The following is a 19,394-nucleotide window of genomic DNA, read 5'->3' on the forward strand; positions in this document are numbered from 1 at the left end:
TACACCATCTCGCAGCATTCACTCCCCCGAGTTCACACATACCAAACTTGACCATGCACACCTCACGCACCAGGAACTACCAGGGACACAGACATTCCCCATGCATTCCTATGGGAGGGCAGGCCAATCTCACACACGCACTCAGGGAGAGCACGCACTTTACACTGCGCCACAGTGTCAAAGTGCGCAAAGACCAGAAATCACTATAATTTCAAGGCAAAAAGTTCAGGGGTGACCCTGCCAGAAGGCCCAAGTCCAACACGCCTCTTTCCAGTGTTCTAGCATCGGCCGCACAAGGACTCCGTCTCCGCCCAAAAAAGCCTCCAGAGGCACCGCGGGTGCATATGGGAGGACCCGTCTGGTGAGGAAGAGGGCTCTGCGGAAGCACTTGTACGCTACTGCCAGCAGCAGCGGGGTGGGTCTCATGGGCGCCGCCAGCGGATGAAAAAGCCTAGTGACTCTTTCCAATGAATATGGTGGTTCCGCTGTGGCGGTATCCTCTCTACCTCTGTCCGCCAACCGGCGAGCAATCCACTGAAGCTGCGCGGCTAGGTAGTAGTGCTCAAAACAGGGAGCGGCCAGCCTGCCACTGTCCGTTAGCAGGAACAGCTTTGTTAGCGCCAGTCGGTGCCGGGACTTGCCCCAGACGAAATCCCGCAGCGTCGCATGAAGCGACGAGAAGAAGGAGGGCCGCACATAAATAGGCAGGTTAACAAAATAGTACAGGAGTCGGGGGAGCACGATCATTTTCGCAAGGGCCACCCGACCCGTTGTGGTCAGCGGAAGGGAGGTCCAAAAACGTGTCTGGGACCTAAGCGCTGCCACCGCTTTACCCAGATTGCCTTCAAAAAGATCAGCTGGCTGCCTGTAGATCTGGATTCCCAGATACTTGAAGATATCGGCCTTCCATTGGACCCTCGTGCCGCCAAGGTAATACCCTGGGTCTTCGACCTTCGCATTAAAGGCATAGAGACCGGACTTCCCGCGTTCGCTCTTAGCCCTGAGACAACCGCAAACTGCTCCAGCAAGTGGGCCAGGCGCTCCGGGATGCATGCCACATCTCTGACGAACACCAGCAGGTCGTTCGCATAAAGGGAGACCTGGTGAGTGGCGTCTCCCAGAGGGATTCCCGCTCCCAGAGTCTGCCGCATGGCCGTCGCCAGCGGTTCCACAGCCAGCGTGAACAACAGCGGGGACAGGGGACATCCCTGGCGAGTGCCCCGGCCCACCGCCACCGGCTCAGAAATATATGGAACCAGCCTCACCCGGACCATAGGATTTGTGTAGAGGAGCTGAACCATCTGCAGGAAACCTGCGCCAAGGTCATAGCTTGAGAGCACCGCAGCCAAGTACCCCCACTCCAGGCAATCAAAGGCCTTTTCCAAGTCTATTATCAGGCACCCCGCCCAAGGCCACTCTTTGCTGCTTCAGCAGCCACCCTAAAGAACCTCCTAAGATTTAGGGATGTGGATCTCGCCGGCACGAACACGTTTTGATCAGGGTGCACTAGATGAGGCACCGCGAGGATTTTCGCAAAGATTTTATAGTCCGTGTTGAGCATTGCCAGTGGTCGGTATGATCCTAGAGCTGTGAGGTCTCTGTCCGGTTTGGGTAGGGAGACCAGGAACGCTTCCCACATGATTGGGGGAATGAGCCTTCACCAATGGCGGCATTGTACAGCTGAAGGAGTAGGGACGCCAAAATGTCCCGGTTCGCCTTATAGTACTCGGCGGGCAGGCCATCCGGCCCAGGGGTTTTGCCAGTTTCCATTTCCCTGATTGCATCTCCCACCTTCTCTAATGTGAGCGAGGCGTTCAGTACGCCTCCGTGGTCCCCGGACACTACAGGCAAGGTGACTGCATCCAGGAACGCATCCAACGCTTGTCGTGGGCCAGTGCTGCGAGACTTGTACAGTTGCTTATAATGGTCTGTCAGGGCACGGTGGATCGCCCGTTGCGTGTATACCATTTCCCCTCCCACTGTACGCAGCGCTCCTATGGGAGCTCCGCGCCCATCACTCTGTATCAGCCAGACGAGCAGGCGGCCAGCTCTGTCCGCCCTGTTATGTGTCCTGGCCGTGTGCGCCGCATAGTTGTGGCATGGCAGCTGCTCCATAAGCGCCGCATGTTTAGCACGCAGGTCATTAAGCGCACGCGCATGCTCACCCATCCCCTCGCCCTCCCGTTTGTATCGGAGGAGTTCCAACTCCAGTTTCATCAAGGAGGCCATCAGCGTTTTGCGTATGTTCCACGTGGCCCCCATACAATGCCCGCAAATAGCTGCCTTATGCGCCTCCCACTCCACCAGCATGCTGCTCGCTGTCTCTACGTTGGCCTCGAAATAAGTTAATATGGCCGTGCCCAACGAGGATCGGAACTCAGCGTCTTCGAGCGCAGCAGGTTGCAGCCGCTACGTGTGCACAGGCGGTCGATGTGCCTCCCAGCTGATCTTGAACCATAGGGGATTGTGATCTGCGTGTTTTCTTCCTAGGTATTCTGTCTGGGCTAGGGGCGGAAGTAGCGATCCAAACGGATGTGCAAATCATGAACTGGGGAGTTGTAGGAGTAGATTCTATCTGTGGGATGCTACACGCGCCAGAGGTCACACACCCCCAAATGCGCAAGCCAATCCCTGAACGCTTGAGCTGTAGACGCTACTGTCGCAGTGTGGAATGGAGGGAAAGACTTGTCCAAATGCATGTCTAGTACTATGTTAAAATCCCCGCCAACGAGCCAGGGGAGTCCAGCGTATGGGTGAAGAATGTGGTTCAGGCTCTCTAAATAGGAGGGCTTATATGTGTTCTGGGCATAAAGGGATCCCAGCAGGAGTTCTTGACCGTTTAATCGCCCCCGCACTAGGGTATACCTGCCTGCAGGGTCTACCAGCGCTTCCATATATTTGAAGGGGACACCCGCCCTTACCCAAATCAGTGTGCCGCGCGCATGGGCAGAGAAGGTGGTACCGAATATCTGTCCCCTCCAACGCCTATGCAGTTTATCTAACTCATCCAATGTCATGTGCGTCTCCTGGAGAGGGGCAACCCCCACCCCATGGCGTTGTAGGTAGGAGAACACAGAATAACGGCGGGACGGGGTGTGCATACCTCGAATGTTCCAGGTCACTATATTAGTGTGCGTCATGTGTCTGGTTTGTTTGCACGCGCACGGGGGGCCTTATGAGCACCAGCGAGGAAAGGGAGGTCAGTGCGCCGCATTTGAAACATGTGAACAAACACAAACAATAGAACAAGAAGGGTGAGTCCCAGGCGGGGCATATGTCCAAACTTTAACTAGATACACCTCACAAGAGTGGGTTTAACTCAGCGTGGCTGCTGTCTGGGTGCGTGCGCTGCCAACTATCTCATAACCCTGCACCCCTAACTTAGTTCACCTGAGTGCGCGGGAAGTATTTCAGAGTACCTAAAACCAACGACTGCGCTGGGCCAGTGCGGGACGCAGGGGAGCCTGCTAGGGAGATAAACATGCAGCGCCTACTAGCCTCGGCCCAGGAGCTACACATCCAGCAGCCTCCGCAGCAGTGCTAGCATGTATGGAGAAAAGCCAACCTATCTCAGCAGTATGATGGGTCCCAAGCAGGTGCCGAGTCAAGGGTGAGTCCCCTAGTGTGTTCGCTGCATGTGAGTGCACATTACATAAGGAGATCAGCCGTTTGCGGTGTTACCACAGGCATGCCCATGTCGTCAGAGCACAGTTGATGGGGATGACGGGCTGCTCATGTCCGGCTCACTGCGTGTCTGCGAGGTCAGTCAGCCCGCACCCTGCGTTGCTCCCAGATTCACAACCGCTTCGAGTGCTTCCTGCCACTCACGCCGCATTTTCTCCAGACTGGGCGCTGCTGGGCCAATGCTCTAGCCACGTCAGGCACCTCATTCCTGCGCCTTTTCGACCTTTGCACCTGCCATTCACCGTCCCCCTCCGTGTTCTCAGGTCATGCGCCGTTCCACTGCCCCGTTTCCTCCAACCAGTCCCATACATCTGACGGTGCGTCAAAGAAGCGGGCTCCTTCCTTGGAGATCACACGAAGTCGAGAAGGGAACAGCAAGGAATATGGCAGTCCCAGTTCCCGTAGCTGTTTTTTCACCGCAAGGTATGTGCTCCTCCGTCTCTGCACTGTTGCCGTGTAGTCAGGGAAAAACATCACATGGCTGTTCCCCACCGTCAGATTGTCCAGCTTCCTTGTTTCGCGCAGAACCACATCACGATAGTTGAGTAATTTGAAGAGAAACAGACGAGGTCGGGCGCCGGGTCGAGGCTTCTGCGCCGGCACCCTATGCGCTCTTTCCACGACAAAGTGGGAGGACAACACCTCCGGAGGCAGGAGGTCTCTCAGCCAGGATTCGGTGTACCGCTCCGGGTCCTTCCCTTCTTCGCCTTCCGAAAGCCCGACCACACGAACAATATTGCGCCGGGAGCGCCCTTCCACGTCTTCCATGTGATCCTCCAGCACATGGACCCTATCGATGATGTCTTGGAGCGCCGAGGTATGTTGATGCACCACCGGTTGCAACTCTTGGAGCGACTGGCGCTGCTCGGCGACCGACTCCACCAACTTGAGGTGGTCGGCGTGGAGTAAAGTAAAGTCTGATGTTACCTTGTCAATTTGGGCCTCAAGGGATGTCTTCGTCTGCTCCAACGTGGTGCCTATGCGCTCCACCGCCTTCTCTTGTATTTCTAATTATGTTCTGGCGCGAACCTGGCCGTAATTAGTGCTAGATACCTTAAGGGTTCCTCTTGGTAACTCTAATATTTTAGGGCTCGGATATAAAATCCTAGCAGGGGTGTGACTTAATCCCTGCCGTGAGATCGGTTCCTTGCGTCAGATTGTTTTAAGCGGAATTAGGAAACGCATACAGGATCTTGAGCTGAAGCATTTGATTGCTTATCCCCGAAAGGGTTGTAATGGCTGACTCTGCATCCGAATATATATTTTTTCTGCTATTGTTTCCCGTCTCCCTCGGGGTCTGTGAGGTGGATGGTGATTATCTTTTGTAAGTTTCTGATATCCCATGTACACCCTTATGAGGTTAGAGAACCTTTTTTGGGGGTTCACTACACCCCACAATTTACAGTTAGAATGCAGTGAAAGTTACAATTTCGGAAAGGCGCGATTAACGAAGATGGCTTTCTCTGTTTATTTTGTCCAATAGGTCTATAGACACTGTTTGTCGTGCACGTGTGCCCCTCTGAATATACGAGCTTTGAGCATTACAGGTAATAGCGGATGCATTGAGTGTGATTTAACTCGAGAACTATCGCTTGCTTAGCATGCCCATATCCTCTGCACGCGCTCTAACATGATGAGTTGAAACAGAATCATGTCTGTATGTATTAATTCTTTACCAGATTCGAATCTATTCGAACTGAACCCCACTTTTGGATGTGAAGACCTCCAGCACTCTATGCTCCATCCTGTATTCTTTGACATCCTTTTTGACTACGGGATATGATCTACCAGACTCCTCCTCTAGGCTACCGCTATCTTTTTTACGTGGTAAGTACAGTTATGACTAAAGCTCTACTGAAGTACTGCTCTCAGCGATTACTTGTAGGCATACTCCTTGTCTGCGTCTAAATATCTATTATCCCTCGATCTTAGGTCGCCGGTCTCGCCTGAGCGAGCGGACCTGGATGTGCCATCATATTTTGTTCTACACTACAGACTCACCCTTTTGGGAATCGCTCTGGATTGTATAAGTCGATCTGGTGCATTGCACCTGAGGTGGGTTTTGGGCCGATCTGGTGAAGAAGGTCCCTTTCCTTTATTTTGCTCAAATCCAGAATCTGTATGTTGTTCCTTCTGGGTTTGAAAGAAAATTCTATTTTTATGACTCTTTACTCTGAGAGTATGGGGGCTGTATTGGCCTTGAATGAGAAGTGACCCCGTTTTATGTTATTCTGTTTATTGTGGCTGTCAATATATGTATGTGGTCAAAGGGGATTAATCTATCTGTATTTGTTAAATATCGGTTCTATGTATAGTTTATATACAAATGTGATACATTCTTGCGGTGCTGAGTTCACTCTAAGACGTTCAGAAGCTAGACAGGATTATGTTGTTATAACCTGCTAGATGTGATTTAAAACATGTAGAAATAAAATGCTGTGAATGTAGTGTAAACCTGTCTAAAAAGAAATTTTATTTATTACAGATTATTTGCGGTTGTGCACCTGTTTGTCCTTTTTGCTGTGTGCCCTGATGGAGGTGTGGCCCTAAAACTGGCCGAGCACTGAAACGCGCGTTGGCGCCTAAAGTCTGTCCTGAAATGTATTCATCGACTCTCCCGAGTTTCTTGGGGTGATTCCTTCAGGACCAAATTCATCACCAAAGATCTGGCAACTGTTGTACGATATGCTGTTGATGAATGATGAATGTATGAGTGTTTTTGAACTTTATGGTTGCATTGAATAATTGTGGAGTGCATGGGGAGATACAAGTCCTTTTGAATGTGTTTAGGATGAATGGGTGTTTAAATTGAATGTTATAACCGTTTTTGGACTGCCATGTGTATGTTTTGATATCTATGTTATTATTCTTCTATGTTACAAAAGAACATATATGTATATACAATAGAAATGAAATAAAAAAATGAACTTTGTCTTATAATGAGTTGGTTCTGGACAGTCTGATTTGCTTCTAAGTCTTGGTGAGTTTTGCACTGCTATTTTGTAATTTAGGACCCTAATTGGGTCACAAGTATTAGCAAAGGGCACTCTTCTTGTTTCTCTTTATAATCCTTCACTTCTTTGCCTTCCGGAAGCCCGACCACATGAACATTATTGCACCGGGAGCGCCCTTCCGCGTCTTCCATGCGATTCTACAGCACATGGACCCTATCGATGACGTCTTGGAGCGCCGAGGTATGTTGATGCACCACCGGTTGCAACTCTTGGAGCGACTGGCGCTGCTCGGCGACCGACTCCATCAACTTGCGGTGGTTGGCGTGGAGTAAAGTAAAGTCTGACGTTACCTTGTCAATACGGGCCTCAAGGGATGTCTTCGTCTGCTCCAACGTGGTGCCTATGCCCTCCACCGCCGCCAGCACTGAATCATCTTGGCCGCAAGGGCCGCCGCCGGGCCCAGACTGTCGCCCTGTAATCCATGCGACGAGCCCAGTCCATCCGCGACCTGCTGCTTCTGCAGGGATTTATCCTGAAGCCTGCCCATCGCAAGCTGTTGCGCAGAAGGCATCTACACCTGCTGACAGCCGCCTGGTGCCAGGCCCTTACCAAAGTCCCAGTAGAGAAGGCACCTCACCAGTCCAGTGCCACCAGCTGCTGCCAGGGGAGTCACCTATCCGAACCAAGCGCCAGCACAGGCCAGGCCCCAGTGTCCAACAGTCCGCGCTCGCCCCTCAGGTGCCTCCGGCAGTGGACCAACCGGCACCACACTTTCCAGCAGGGATGTACCCTTTCCGACCCTCCAGAGGCCCCTTTCTCCCGTCCAAGGGTTTTCAGTGTCTAGAGTCCCCTTCGCTGACGCTCCCGTTCCAAACAATCGCAGGTGCTACACCTCAATGTCCCTGGCAGCAGAGGCCGCAGCAGCACAGCAGGCTCGCCTGTTCCACCCCTATGAGTCCCGGACTCCCGACGCTGTCTCCTAGCATGGGGTCAGGCGTGCAACGGGTGTGGGCCAACCAAAGAGCGGCGGTGACGGAAATGGCGCCAATACCAACAACAAAATGGCACCCAGGTCTCGCTGTGCCAGGTTACGGGCGCACAGTCTTGCTCCAGCGGTCACAGCCTGGGGTTATCAAGTATGGCCACCCAAACGACCACAGTCACCACCCAGCACTGCAGTTCATATAATTCAGTGTCCCTCCGTCATGCCGGTTAGAGTGACACCAAGCCCCCGACTGACCCAAGGCCACCAGTCACCGCAGATCCCCGGCCAGCCTCACTCCACAGTCTCCGCCGGCATAGCTCCCAGATTCAGCCTCACGTCCAAGTTGCCTCTCCCGCTTGTAGTAGGCCAGACCAGAGGCTCCTCTTATCCACCTCGGGCCCCGCTCCTCACCGTGTGGGGGACGCGATCAGCAGTCGCTCCGGCAGGCACCAGCGTGGGAATGTCTCTCTCCGTCCGACAGCCGCTTCTGGCTCAGAGGGGCGGTGAGGCCTTACACAGCTCTCAGGCACCAAATGGCGGCACTAGGCTCTGTACTGCACCGACCACGGAGGCCGCCTTGGCCCCCGGCCGCTTAGTGCACGATGCCAGCCGCGGCGGCCAGGTTCGCCTGTTCCACCCCTATGAGTCCCGGACTCCTGACTCTGTCTCCTGGCGTGGCGTCAGGCGTGCACCGGGTGTGGGCCACCCAAAGAGCAGTGGCAACGAAAATGGCGCCAATGCCAACAACAAAATGGCGCCCAGGTCTCGCTGTGTCAGGTTGCGGGCGCACAGTCTTGCTCCAGCGGTCACAGCCTGGGGTTATTAAGTATGGCCACCCAGCTGACCACGAGCACCACCCGGCACTGCAGTTTGTATAATTCAGTGTCCCTCCGCCATGCAGGTCGGAGTGACACCCAGCCCCCGACTGACCCGGGGCCACCAGTCACCGCAGATCCCCAGCCGGCCTCACTCCACAGTCCAAGTCGCCTCTCCCGCTTGTAGTAGGCCAGACCACAGGCGCTGGTTGCGCCCCACGCTGTCAGTGCGAGAGCAGCGCGGTTCAACAGGCGCTCAGAGCCGCTCCCTCTGTCGTTCCCTCGCGCCTTGCAGGCCTCAGCTCACCCCTCGGGTCTCCAGGCCGCGGCTCTTCCTCGGGGCTCCTCTCATTCACCCTGTATCCCGCTCTTCACCGTGTGGGGGATGCGCCCAGCAGTCGCTCCGGCAGGCACCAGCGCAGGAATGTCTCTCTCCGTCCGGCAGCTGCTTCTGGCTCAGAGAGGCGGAGAGACCTTTCACAGTTCTCAGGCACTAAATGGCAGCACTAGGCTCCGTCCTGCACCGATCACGGATGCCGCCGCGGCCCACTGCCGCTTAGCACACGATGCCAGACGCCACGGCCTGCCGCACCGTCGCTCACTCCTGGCCGCAGCGCTGATGTCTCCGCTAGGCTCGCGGAAGGCCCAGGGCCCAGGACAGTGCCCAGCCTCCCTCAGCCGCTGTCAGTTGCTTCAGTCAGCCGCTGGCTCCCTGCGCGCCACTCCGCCGCGGGCCTCGTTGCTGCCGGTCGCCGCCCGCCTTCTTCACTGTGGCCCCAGAACGGAATCTGCTGGGCTCCCGAGGCTCCCCACCGCGTCCTCACACCGGCCTCACACAGTGCAGATTCGAAAAACACCTCCTGCAGGGTAAATGCCAGGATAATAAGGGGCCTGGATGGGGAGCTATACTCGAACGCATCCGCCATGTTGGCTGGCTAGCGCCTGTTTTATTTAACTATTATTTGCACAGATGTATCCTGTTTTATTATAGGTTGATAGTGCACTCCAAAAGCCCTTTATCCAGTATTTATGGGGATTATAATATCCTGCAGGCTTTAGTAAATGTGCAACAGAATTCGTATGCTGATTCTTGTATGTAAAACCTTTAATCACAAAATCTCACATTTTCATTTTAACAAGAAAAGATATATAAGTGTGATGCACAACTATTTTTTGAGAGAGGCATCATCAGCTTTTTTGGGGAGTTTCGAGAAAGCTGCATACTGCACACATCCTATCTGAAGGCCACGGGTTGATCTTATATGGATTTTTCACAGCTCTGAACACTACAACAGAGTCAATCTATGTCTTTATCAAAGCACAGTACCTGATCAAAAACAACGTTATTACTCAACAAAGGTTTGTGTGTTTAAGACCATCTAAAAAACTCATATGGGCACTTTATTGGGGAGAACGTTTGGCTAGAAAGGGGGTTATTTTTTACCATGGCTGGGTACATCACTCAATGCTCTTATTTAACAAATGACTGGGGGTGAGTGTTTGAAAAGTTTCCGTCCATCATCTCCTTGTGTTTGTTTATTTAACGAACACCATCTACTATTTTTTAATTCTTTAAATTTACCATTTAATAACATGTTTAATTACAACCATTAACATGTAGTCATAATGTCTGCACTTGATTAGGTAATTATACATTTAAAGATTTTATTGAAAAGTATTATGTGTTTTAAACCATTAGGCGAAGAGGTTTTGGAACTCACTAATAAAACAATCCTGAAGCCTCACATGAATAATCCTCATCCAAATTGCATCGTCCTAAATACGGCATGGGAGGCATGTGGATTATAGTCTCTGACTTCCTGTCTGGAGTCGGCAAACTGGTGCAACTTTCTGGATTTCTCAAACTGGGATTGATCTGAGGGTGAACCTGTGAGGACGAATCAAAGCCGCCCCACTGCCCATGCTTACCCATAGATGGAGCCTTCTCTTTGGATGCGAAACCATTCTCTGTCAAGGACTTCATGATCCAGCTCAGGGACTGGGACACCTGCAACAAAAAGCATTCCATTCCGTTGAATTATTGTGTAATTTCCATGTTGGACAAAGAAGAACATCCTTAAATATGGCAAATACTGAGCATAATCTCGAAGGGACCAATGAGCACCTAGAGACATTATTTAGGAATGGAATGAAAATCTGATAAACAAGACTGGTCAGAAAGTGTCTTATAAATTAAGGCAGTGTGTACTTTGAATTAGTTTCCACAGTTTGCATAATGTAAGATTAAATACTCTGCTGCATAGCACATTGTTTCGGGAATCCGACTCCACTGTGCATGAACTTAAAGAAATACACTGTAAACCCACACTGACTGCCTCTGGAGTCTGGGAGAAGCAATCCACCCCATTCTCCAGGTTGATAGTGCACTGCTGTAGCGAAGAGTAGATCTTTGTGAAATAGTACATACTATTAACATTTTTACAAAATGCTGCTGCACAACTGCTATTGAACATTCCTGAAGGACATCCCACTTCTGCTGGTATAATGTTACTACATTGGCTCCCTACCCAGCTACAAGTGAAATTCAAGCCCTCTGTCTGGTTCACAAGGCACTATACGGAGGAGGTGCTGTTGATATTCAGGAACAGTTGTTATGGTACTCACCCACGAGAAATCTTAGATCCACAAACGCGGGTCTCGTTCAAATTCTCAAGATTCACAGAGCAAAGATGGGGAGGCAGGAGTTTATCCAACTGTGCAGCTCAACTGTGGAACAAGATGCCGGCTGCTATGAGGATGCAGCCAAATAGGCAGCATTCCCGTAAATCTATCAAATCCTGGTTGTTTCCTCGTAACTAAGTTGCAGGATCTTATAGATCAGCTCCTCTTCACACTTCTTAGCGCCAAGATGCCCTGGCAATCGAGCACTTTATACATCTATTTTATCTTCATCTTATCTATTTGTTTGGCATCGTTTAAGCTGTACTACTCCTAAATTACAGCAAAATCCTATTCACAAAAGTACTAGTGTAAATCTCAAGATCTCCTATCTTGTCAATAGCATGAGCCTCACAAAGGTAAGTAAATGTGGGAGGGACCAGATGAGTGGCTGGATAATAGGGCATACTTACCACACAAAAGGTGGGATTTAGGGAGGAGACAGGACGGGTTTAGGGAGAGATGTGTACCACCCACCCATCACTAAACAACAAAATATTAAGTCCATTGCTGGTCACAAACTGCACTTCTAAAGTTACTACAGTCAAAAAGTGGCCCAAAGCAGTATTAAGTTTCTACAACTCAGAGATTAACTAAGTCCAGCACGACCCATGGCCAACAACTGGTACTGCAACCCACACCCATCGAAAATAATGGAGGTAGGGACTTAAAGTAAACTTCATAGGAAATAATATATCAAATATTGAAATAGATAGGAATGTAAATAAGTATGATTTAATGTTCTGAAATAAATATAGATAATACATATCTATTATTTAATTTAAAGCAATGTCAGTCAAATTCACTTTATTCGGTTAATTAAAATCTTAAAAGTACACTACATAAAATCAATTTAAAACAATAGTGTAACACAAACACCAACAGATAAAATAGACAAGCATCTTAATCATCAGTAAGCAAAAAATTCATAATATACTTCATTAAAACGTATTTAAAAATAGTTAGTATATTCTAGATCATGACTATTCCTCTTTTTTCCTTATTCTGACCGCTGCTGTTAAAAAACTAGCTATATTAAAAATGTCCCAGACATTGGTCAACATTTGTAGGTATATCAAAGCAGGCCGCACTACATTCAAACAGTGTTCAATTGCACACAAAGTTTTTAACAATTGATGTGCTCGTACGGACGATTTTCTGAATTCCCTGGCCTCTCTTTCCATATGAGCCAACTGAAGGTAAGTATTCTAAGCCCACAGCATACCTTCCTTCAGTAGTTTATATGGGGAGTTGAATAACTCAGGCCTAATTGCATTGCTAGCCTTTTCACATAGCTCAACCAGGGGAAACTACTTGCTCGGTCTAGTGCTAGGCAATCTCGAATAATTTTGAAATTCATTTCTAGGTCTGCGTTCATCCAAATTGCTATCCAATTAAGTAGGGGACTGATTTACATATGGCTGGATCCAAACTGGGGTGGAATGGGGAGCAAAAAATTGATGGATTAAACCCAGATCTTTGTGACTGAGGTTGAATGTTTGCATTGCTCAGAGTTCCACCCATCAATTGTTCTGTTAGGTTTTGTCACCCTAGGGGAGAAGAGAATGCCCAGACATGTGTCTTGTGCTCACTCCGCCACTGGATGCATGCTGGCTGGGCTGACAAGGGGTGGTGCCCCGAAACCAGTCCAAGGATGCTTGTTTCTGGTCCAGGGAGGACCTGGCTAGGTAGTTTGGGCTGGGCTGTTCCCATGAGGAACAGAGTCAAGGCTTATTTGCGTATGGCTGGGTCTAAACTGGGATGATGTGGTGAGCAAAAGAACAATGGATTAAACCCAGATCTTTGTGACTGGCAGTGAATGTTTGCATTGCTCAGCATTCCGTCCATTAATTGTTCCTTTTGCTACTGGATGGACAGGTGGCACAGAAGCTGCAAAATGTCTTCACCTTCTGAGACATTCCTGGCCAGTAGAAGTGGTTCAACAATCTAAGTTGTGGTCTGACCTTGATGTCCAGCTAGGGAAACATCATGGGTCAATGTTAATATGAACTCTCTAAACTTCTGAAGCACTACCCCCTCCAACGGGCAGCAAATTTGGAGTCTCTGGCCTCAGTACATGGGAGTCCATCCTCCCAATAGGTCATGTGGGAACCACTGACACTTCCCTTTGCCTAATCAGCAGCTTGCTATCTCAGGCCTTCAAGCGTGGATTCTCAACCCCTGGCACAGATCTTCCTTACAAGGTCCTCCTTGGTCCAAAATCTCTCCCGGTTATGGCCCAAGCTCCTGGGGCTCAGTTCCCTCTGAGGCTGACAAGTCTTCTTCCTGAGAAGAGGGGACTTGATTTTAGGTATGTGAGAAGTTAGGTCAGTATGTGGTATGGCACCTGCACTAACCCGGGTGACCTTTATGGTGATTTTAGTGGTTTAGATAACCATAGAAAGCTCTCTAAGTGGTAGCTGTGGAGAACAGCCTGCAGGCTTAATCTAGGAGGAGTAAAAAACACTCGGTTTACCAGTGTCTAATCAATTAGTGTAGGCTAAATGAAAAAGAACCACACAGAGTACTTATAAAAATAAATATGTATTAAAATCACTCACTAACACGCTAACACGTTACGGTATCTCCTTCCCAGAGATATTCACAATGCACACAATATCTTGGACATAGAACAGCCGTTAGCACCAATACACAGTGGCCCCCAAAGAGGAGACAGACTATTACTCAAAGAAGTGAACCACAACCTAAGTTGAGACTGGAGCCAGGAGATATAGAAAACTCAGAGACCCAAGGTTCCACTCCAGGTGAGAGTCGTGGAACCCACCAACAGTCAGGTGAGAAGGAGTACTTGGTCGTACACCCAATACTGATCAGCAGGAACATCGTGGTTGCAGTCTTACCACAGAAGGACAAAAGAGTTTGTTGGTACTCAGAAACGAGTTTGAGGTGAAAGGTACCTGAAAGCAGAGTGGACAGAATCTGTGCCACACCAGGATATCCAGGAGGCATGGAAGACGAAGGCCACTCGAGTTCAAGAAAAGAAGGTGAGTGAAGAGGCTTCAAGTTTGGGGATACAGAAGCGGTAACTCTGCCCGAGCCAAAGGGATGCTGAGGACAACAGAGTTGGTCCGTCCAACCAACTGCGTCGGCACAGGCCAGTTATAATGGGGACAGACTCTTCTACAGAACCTCTCAATGTATGCTAATCTGTCGGCATGAGCCGGTCGGGGTAACAGTTGCGGTCACCGGGTGATTGAAGCGATGCAGAAACACGGTGCATAGGGGTTTGGTTCCAAGATGCTCTACGAAGGCTGCTGGCCTCCACTCGACGAGAAGACAGCTCAGGCCTCAAGGGAAAGCAGAACCACGACCCATGTTGCAGAGCCTTGTGGACTCTGTGGGAGCCCAGGTTAGGCAAGCCAGTCGATCTTGTTGCAGTTCCTGCGGATTCAAGGGAGATTCCTTTGGATGTCTTTAAATGTCCAGATGGTAAAAGAAAAAGTGGATTTGGATCTGAATCAAATCCGACAACGAATCTGGGAGAGCAGTCAAAACATCAACTTTTAAATATTGAAGTACATCGAGTTCTAAATATCCTAGGGACAGAATATCAACATCAAGAATATCGACAACCGGAACATCAAACTGAAGGTACGAAATATTGATGTTGCAAATATCGAAGTCAGTAATATAGATAGTAAAATTATCGATGTTAATAATATCGATATTTATATTACTGTTATGTATTTTAGTATGTATTTTATATGTATGTGTTCTATATTTTTGTTAAGTATTGTACTGTTTTTTAATTAAATATATAAATTTTTTAGAAATTAGTAATTAAAAAAAAGTTCATTATGCATTTTAGTACCATAGCGGGTTGTGGGTTTATAGGGGAATAGGGTGGCAAGTAATTTAAATATAGTAAATTAAATAATTTTTAGGAATTATTAATTATTTTTAATTACATTTTGTGTTTTAGTTCTGTAGCGGCTTGTGGGTTTGTACGGGAATAATAATAATAATATTAATCCTGTATTTGTAAAGCGCACAGCTTCCCGTAGGTTTCCCGGCGCTGGGGGCAGTCGGGAAGATTAAGCAAGCTATTGCCCAGAGTCACATGATGCTGGGTAGACCCCTGCCGCTGGTGCCGGGGATTGAACCGTGATCCCCAGCGTCCAGCGTCAGTCGCCCTGGCCGATGCTCCGCACCTCTTCCACTGCACCACACCTCTTCCACAGCGCCACACATTTTCCAATAGGGTGGGAAGTAATATAATTTTAATTAAGTAATTATTAATTTTTAATTATTGGAATTAATAATTAATTTGTAGTTAATAAAGTATTAATTGGCAATTAGTTTTTATTAATTGATTATTATAATATTTGTATTAATTTATTATTGGAGTGGGTTGTGGGTATATAGGGGAATAGGGTGAGAAGTTAATTATTTGTATTTAAGTAATTATTAAAAATAAATTGGGTATTTTTAATTAATTATTTTGTTGGTTAATTATTAATTGGTGATTCATTAAATAGTATTTATTGGTATTGATAATTAATTTATTGTTAATTATTAATTGCAAATTTATTTGTATTAATTGATTAAATTATTTGTGTGAAAGTTTATGTGGAGTGTGTTGTGTGTTCATTGGGAAATAGGGTGGGAAATATTTAATATTATTAAAGTAATTATTAATTTTGATTTGTTTGTAGTTTTTATTTTATTTATTGTTAATTTATCAATAAATCATTATTTAATTACAATATGTATTTGATTCATAAGTATGTTATTTTGAATACCTACGCTATCCAACGCTTTCCCTACTGTTGCACTCTCTGAAGTGGTAATAGTCATTTTTACCCCTACGCTATCCAACGCTTTCCCTACTGTTCCACTATCTGGAGTGGGAATAGTAATTTTTACCCCTATGCTATACAACACTTTCCCTACTGTTGCACTCACTGGAGTTGGAATAATAAGTTTTACCCCTACGCTATCCAACGCTTTCCCTACTGTTGCACTCTCTGGAGTGGGAATAGTAATTTGTACCCCTATGTTATCCAACGCTTTCCCAACTGTTGCACTATGTGGCGTAAGTATATATATACACTGAAAAAACCATAGGTTTCAGGCCTTATATAGTTAGGAATTAGCATTTAAAAAACCTTTAAAATTCACTCAAAAAACTATAAGTTGTAGGGGTGTTATAGTTAGCTGGACATTTCACTCATACAAAACCATTGAAATTGCTCCTATATAGTTAGTTGTACTAACTATATTTCGCGCACCCGCAATCCACTGCTGATGATGTCACATATTACATCATTCATGACATGGTCAGTGACATCACTGATGACATCTCAAATTAACTATTATATATACATTTTATAGATATACAAAGTACAAAATGACCGAAGGAGCCGAATTTGTGACCAGCCAGAAAGGAAAACTATTACTATGCTACATGGGTTACACTTATACACAAGAAAAGCAATATGGCATGCAAGTTAATTGGAAATGTTGTAAATATTATTCTAACAAGTGCTATGGCAGAGCAACAACTAAAGAAGCTACAGTACTGTATACTAGGGAACACAATCATCCACCTAATGTTACTGAAATAGAAGTTAGAACAGCTTTGGAAAATATAAAAGAAGCTAGTACAGGTTCCCAAAAGCAAACAAATGTCATTTTAAAAGAAGCCATTCCTAAAATCCCAAAAACTGCCACAACTCAAATGCCAAATATCCTCTCCTTAAAAAGAACTATAGCACGAACTAAAAAAGCTACTACTTCTACAACACCATCTCCCAGAACATATCAGGATATAAATTTAACTGCTAACCAAATAATAACTTTAAATAAACAACCATTTATAGTTTACGACAACGAAAACAATGACAAAAGGCTTATAATTTTTGGTACCAGTATGAATTTAGTTAAACTGCAGCAAAGCCAATATTGGATGATGGATGGAACATTTAACATCTGTCCCAAACCATTTTTCCAATTATACACAATACATGGCCTCTACCACAACTGCAACATACCTTTGCTATATGCACTATTACCAAACAAAAATAATTCCACATATATGGAGTTAATAAATATAATTAAACAAAAACTAATGATTTTTCTCCTGAAAGTATCATTCTTGATTTTGAGCAAGCAATGCTCTCAACTATCATAAAAATCCACCCCCATACCTGCATTCAAGGCTGCTATTATCATTTAAACCAGTGTTTACGGAGACACCTTCAAAAAACTACCCTAAGTGTCGAATATGCTACAAACTCATCTTTTGCTTTCCAAATTAAAAAACTCATTGCACTTGCTTATGTACCTGAAACAGACGTAGCTGAACACTACAACATTCTTATAGACAGCCCCTTCTACAAACAAAATGAAGCTAAATTAAGTCAATTTCTGGACTACTTTGAAGACACCTGGGTAGGCAGACTCCACAGATCTGGCCTCAGACGAAATCCCAAATTCCTCATACCCTGGTGGAACGTTTACAGAAGTACCCTTAACGGAGATTCAAAAACTAACAATGCAGTGGAAGGTTGGCACAATGCATTTGTACAATCAACTGGCAGAACCAAACCTACTCTAGAACATTTCATTAAATGCCTACAGAAAGAACAGAGCTACCAGGAATTTAGAATGGACCAATCTGTAACTGAACTTGTCCCTAAAACATCAAAGCAAAATAAACAAATGCACAAGTACCTGGAAGAACAAGTTAAACTTTACCCTAGTACAAAAGGCATAGAATACCTAAATATCATTGCCAAAACACTACTCTAATTAATTCCCAAAATGTTATAAAACACTAAAAGTATCACCTAAGTATGGAAAAATATGTAACGTGAGCTTCTAAAGTATTTAATGTATGCAATATATAGAGATATTATTATAATATATGCACACATTAAAACTAAATAACAAGTAAAAAACTATTCCATAATAAAAATAACATTACCCACCCACACAAAATAAGAAAGCAAGGACTTACCAATCATGTTGTCAATCCAATAACCTCCTTGTCCACCAAAGTAATCCAGGTAGTGCCAAATTAACCCCAAAAAAAATGTAAAAATACAACTGTTCCAAAATTAAGACATCCACGTTATCCAGAGCCATCGAATAAGTATAAAAAACCCGAAAAAATTGAAAAATAGAAAGAATCGCTCCAGCAAAACCGAAAAATGTAAAGAAGTGTTTGTAAAGCAGTGTTGAATTAAACAAACAAACACTTCCTTTAAAAAAAAACGGAACTTCCGATGTAGCGTACACCTATGACAAAAACATAGAAAACAGACATTCCCACCCACATTAATTAGCTAGTAATTAGGTACAAACATATTAAAATAGATTATTTCACTTGTAGATATACCGTAAAAGACTAAAATTCACTCTATATATAATGAGTTAACTAACTAACACTACGTGTATATACCATAAGTAATTATCTGTTTTCGAAATCTAAAACATACCTCCCTCACATTCAACAACACAAAATATAAGGTCACTAATCTCAAAACATCATTAAAATACACATAAAACATATAAAATAAACCTTACCTGAAGCGACGTGAAGTGTCTCCCAACCGCGATCAGCCCTTCTTCCAAATAACCCAAAACGACCTAACCCGGTTACAAAATAAAGCACCCAAATGCAATAAAATAGTCCCAAGTATAAAATATAATATATATACTTCACTAAATATGCAAAAATGAACATTAAGTTTCTATTATTGTAAAGAAATATTTACTTTAATCCTACAATGATTTGATTAACAAATATGTAAATGAATGTAATAAATACATATTATGAAAAGAATAATATTTATATTAACAATGTCTAGAAATATAACTACATTGTCAAAAATTATAATAATAGAAAAATGTGTTAAAAATATGTGACTTACATAATAAATATTTTATGTATTGAAATAAAGTGTAAAAAATACTTTTGTTATTTCTACATTTCTTTATGAAATTACAATATGTAAAAGAGATAATAAATAATATTCATTTTTGTACAAAAAGTATGAAAATAATAATGCTTCTGTATAGTTGCTTATCATTGTGTTTATAAAATATGTTTATAAAACCAAATGTAATAAAAAGAATTTTGTAATGAAATAACATTTTATTTGTGAAACATAAATAAAAATAATGTTTCTACAATCATGTTGAACTATTTGTATCATTATCTTACTATAATGTAACAATCTTATCAGAAATTTTGCACTGTATATTAAAAGTGAGTATATGTTGGTCTCTAATAATTTAATTATTACTATA

At 45.4% G+C, this 19,394-nt stretch overlaps 1 protein-coding gene across 4 annotated transcripts in view; it reads right to left on the minus strand.

Moving 5' to 3' along the window:
- Nucleotides 1–19,394, minus strand: part of LOC144773622 (transient receptor potential cation channel subfamily M member 2-like) — a 1,628,848-nt gene that overhangs the window by 317,402 nt on the left and 1,292,052 nt on the right. For all 4 annotated transcript variants that reach the window (XM_078658771.1, XM_078658770.1, XM_078658769.1 and 1 more), the window contains one exon: nt 10,368–10,446. In XM_078658771.1, coding sequence (XP_078514897.1) covers nt 10,368–10,446 — 79 coding nt within the window. The remainder of the gene's footprint in view (nt 1–10,367; nt 10,447–19,394) is intronic.

The sequence above is a fragment of the Lissotriton helveticus genome, chromosome 8, assembly GCF_964261635.1.
Source record: "Lissotriton helveticus chromosome 8, aLisHel1.1, whole genome shotgun sequence".
Taxonomy (NCBI): domain Eukaryota; kingdom Metazoa; phylum Chordata; class Amphibia; order Caudata; family Salamandridae; genus Lissotriton; species Lissotriton helveticus.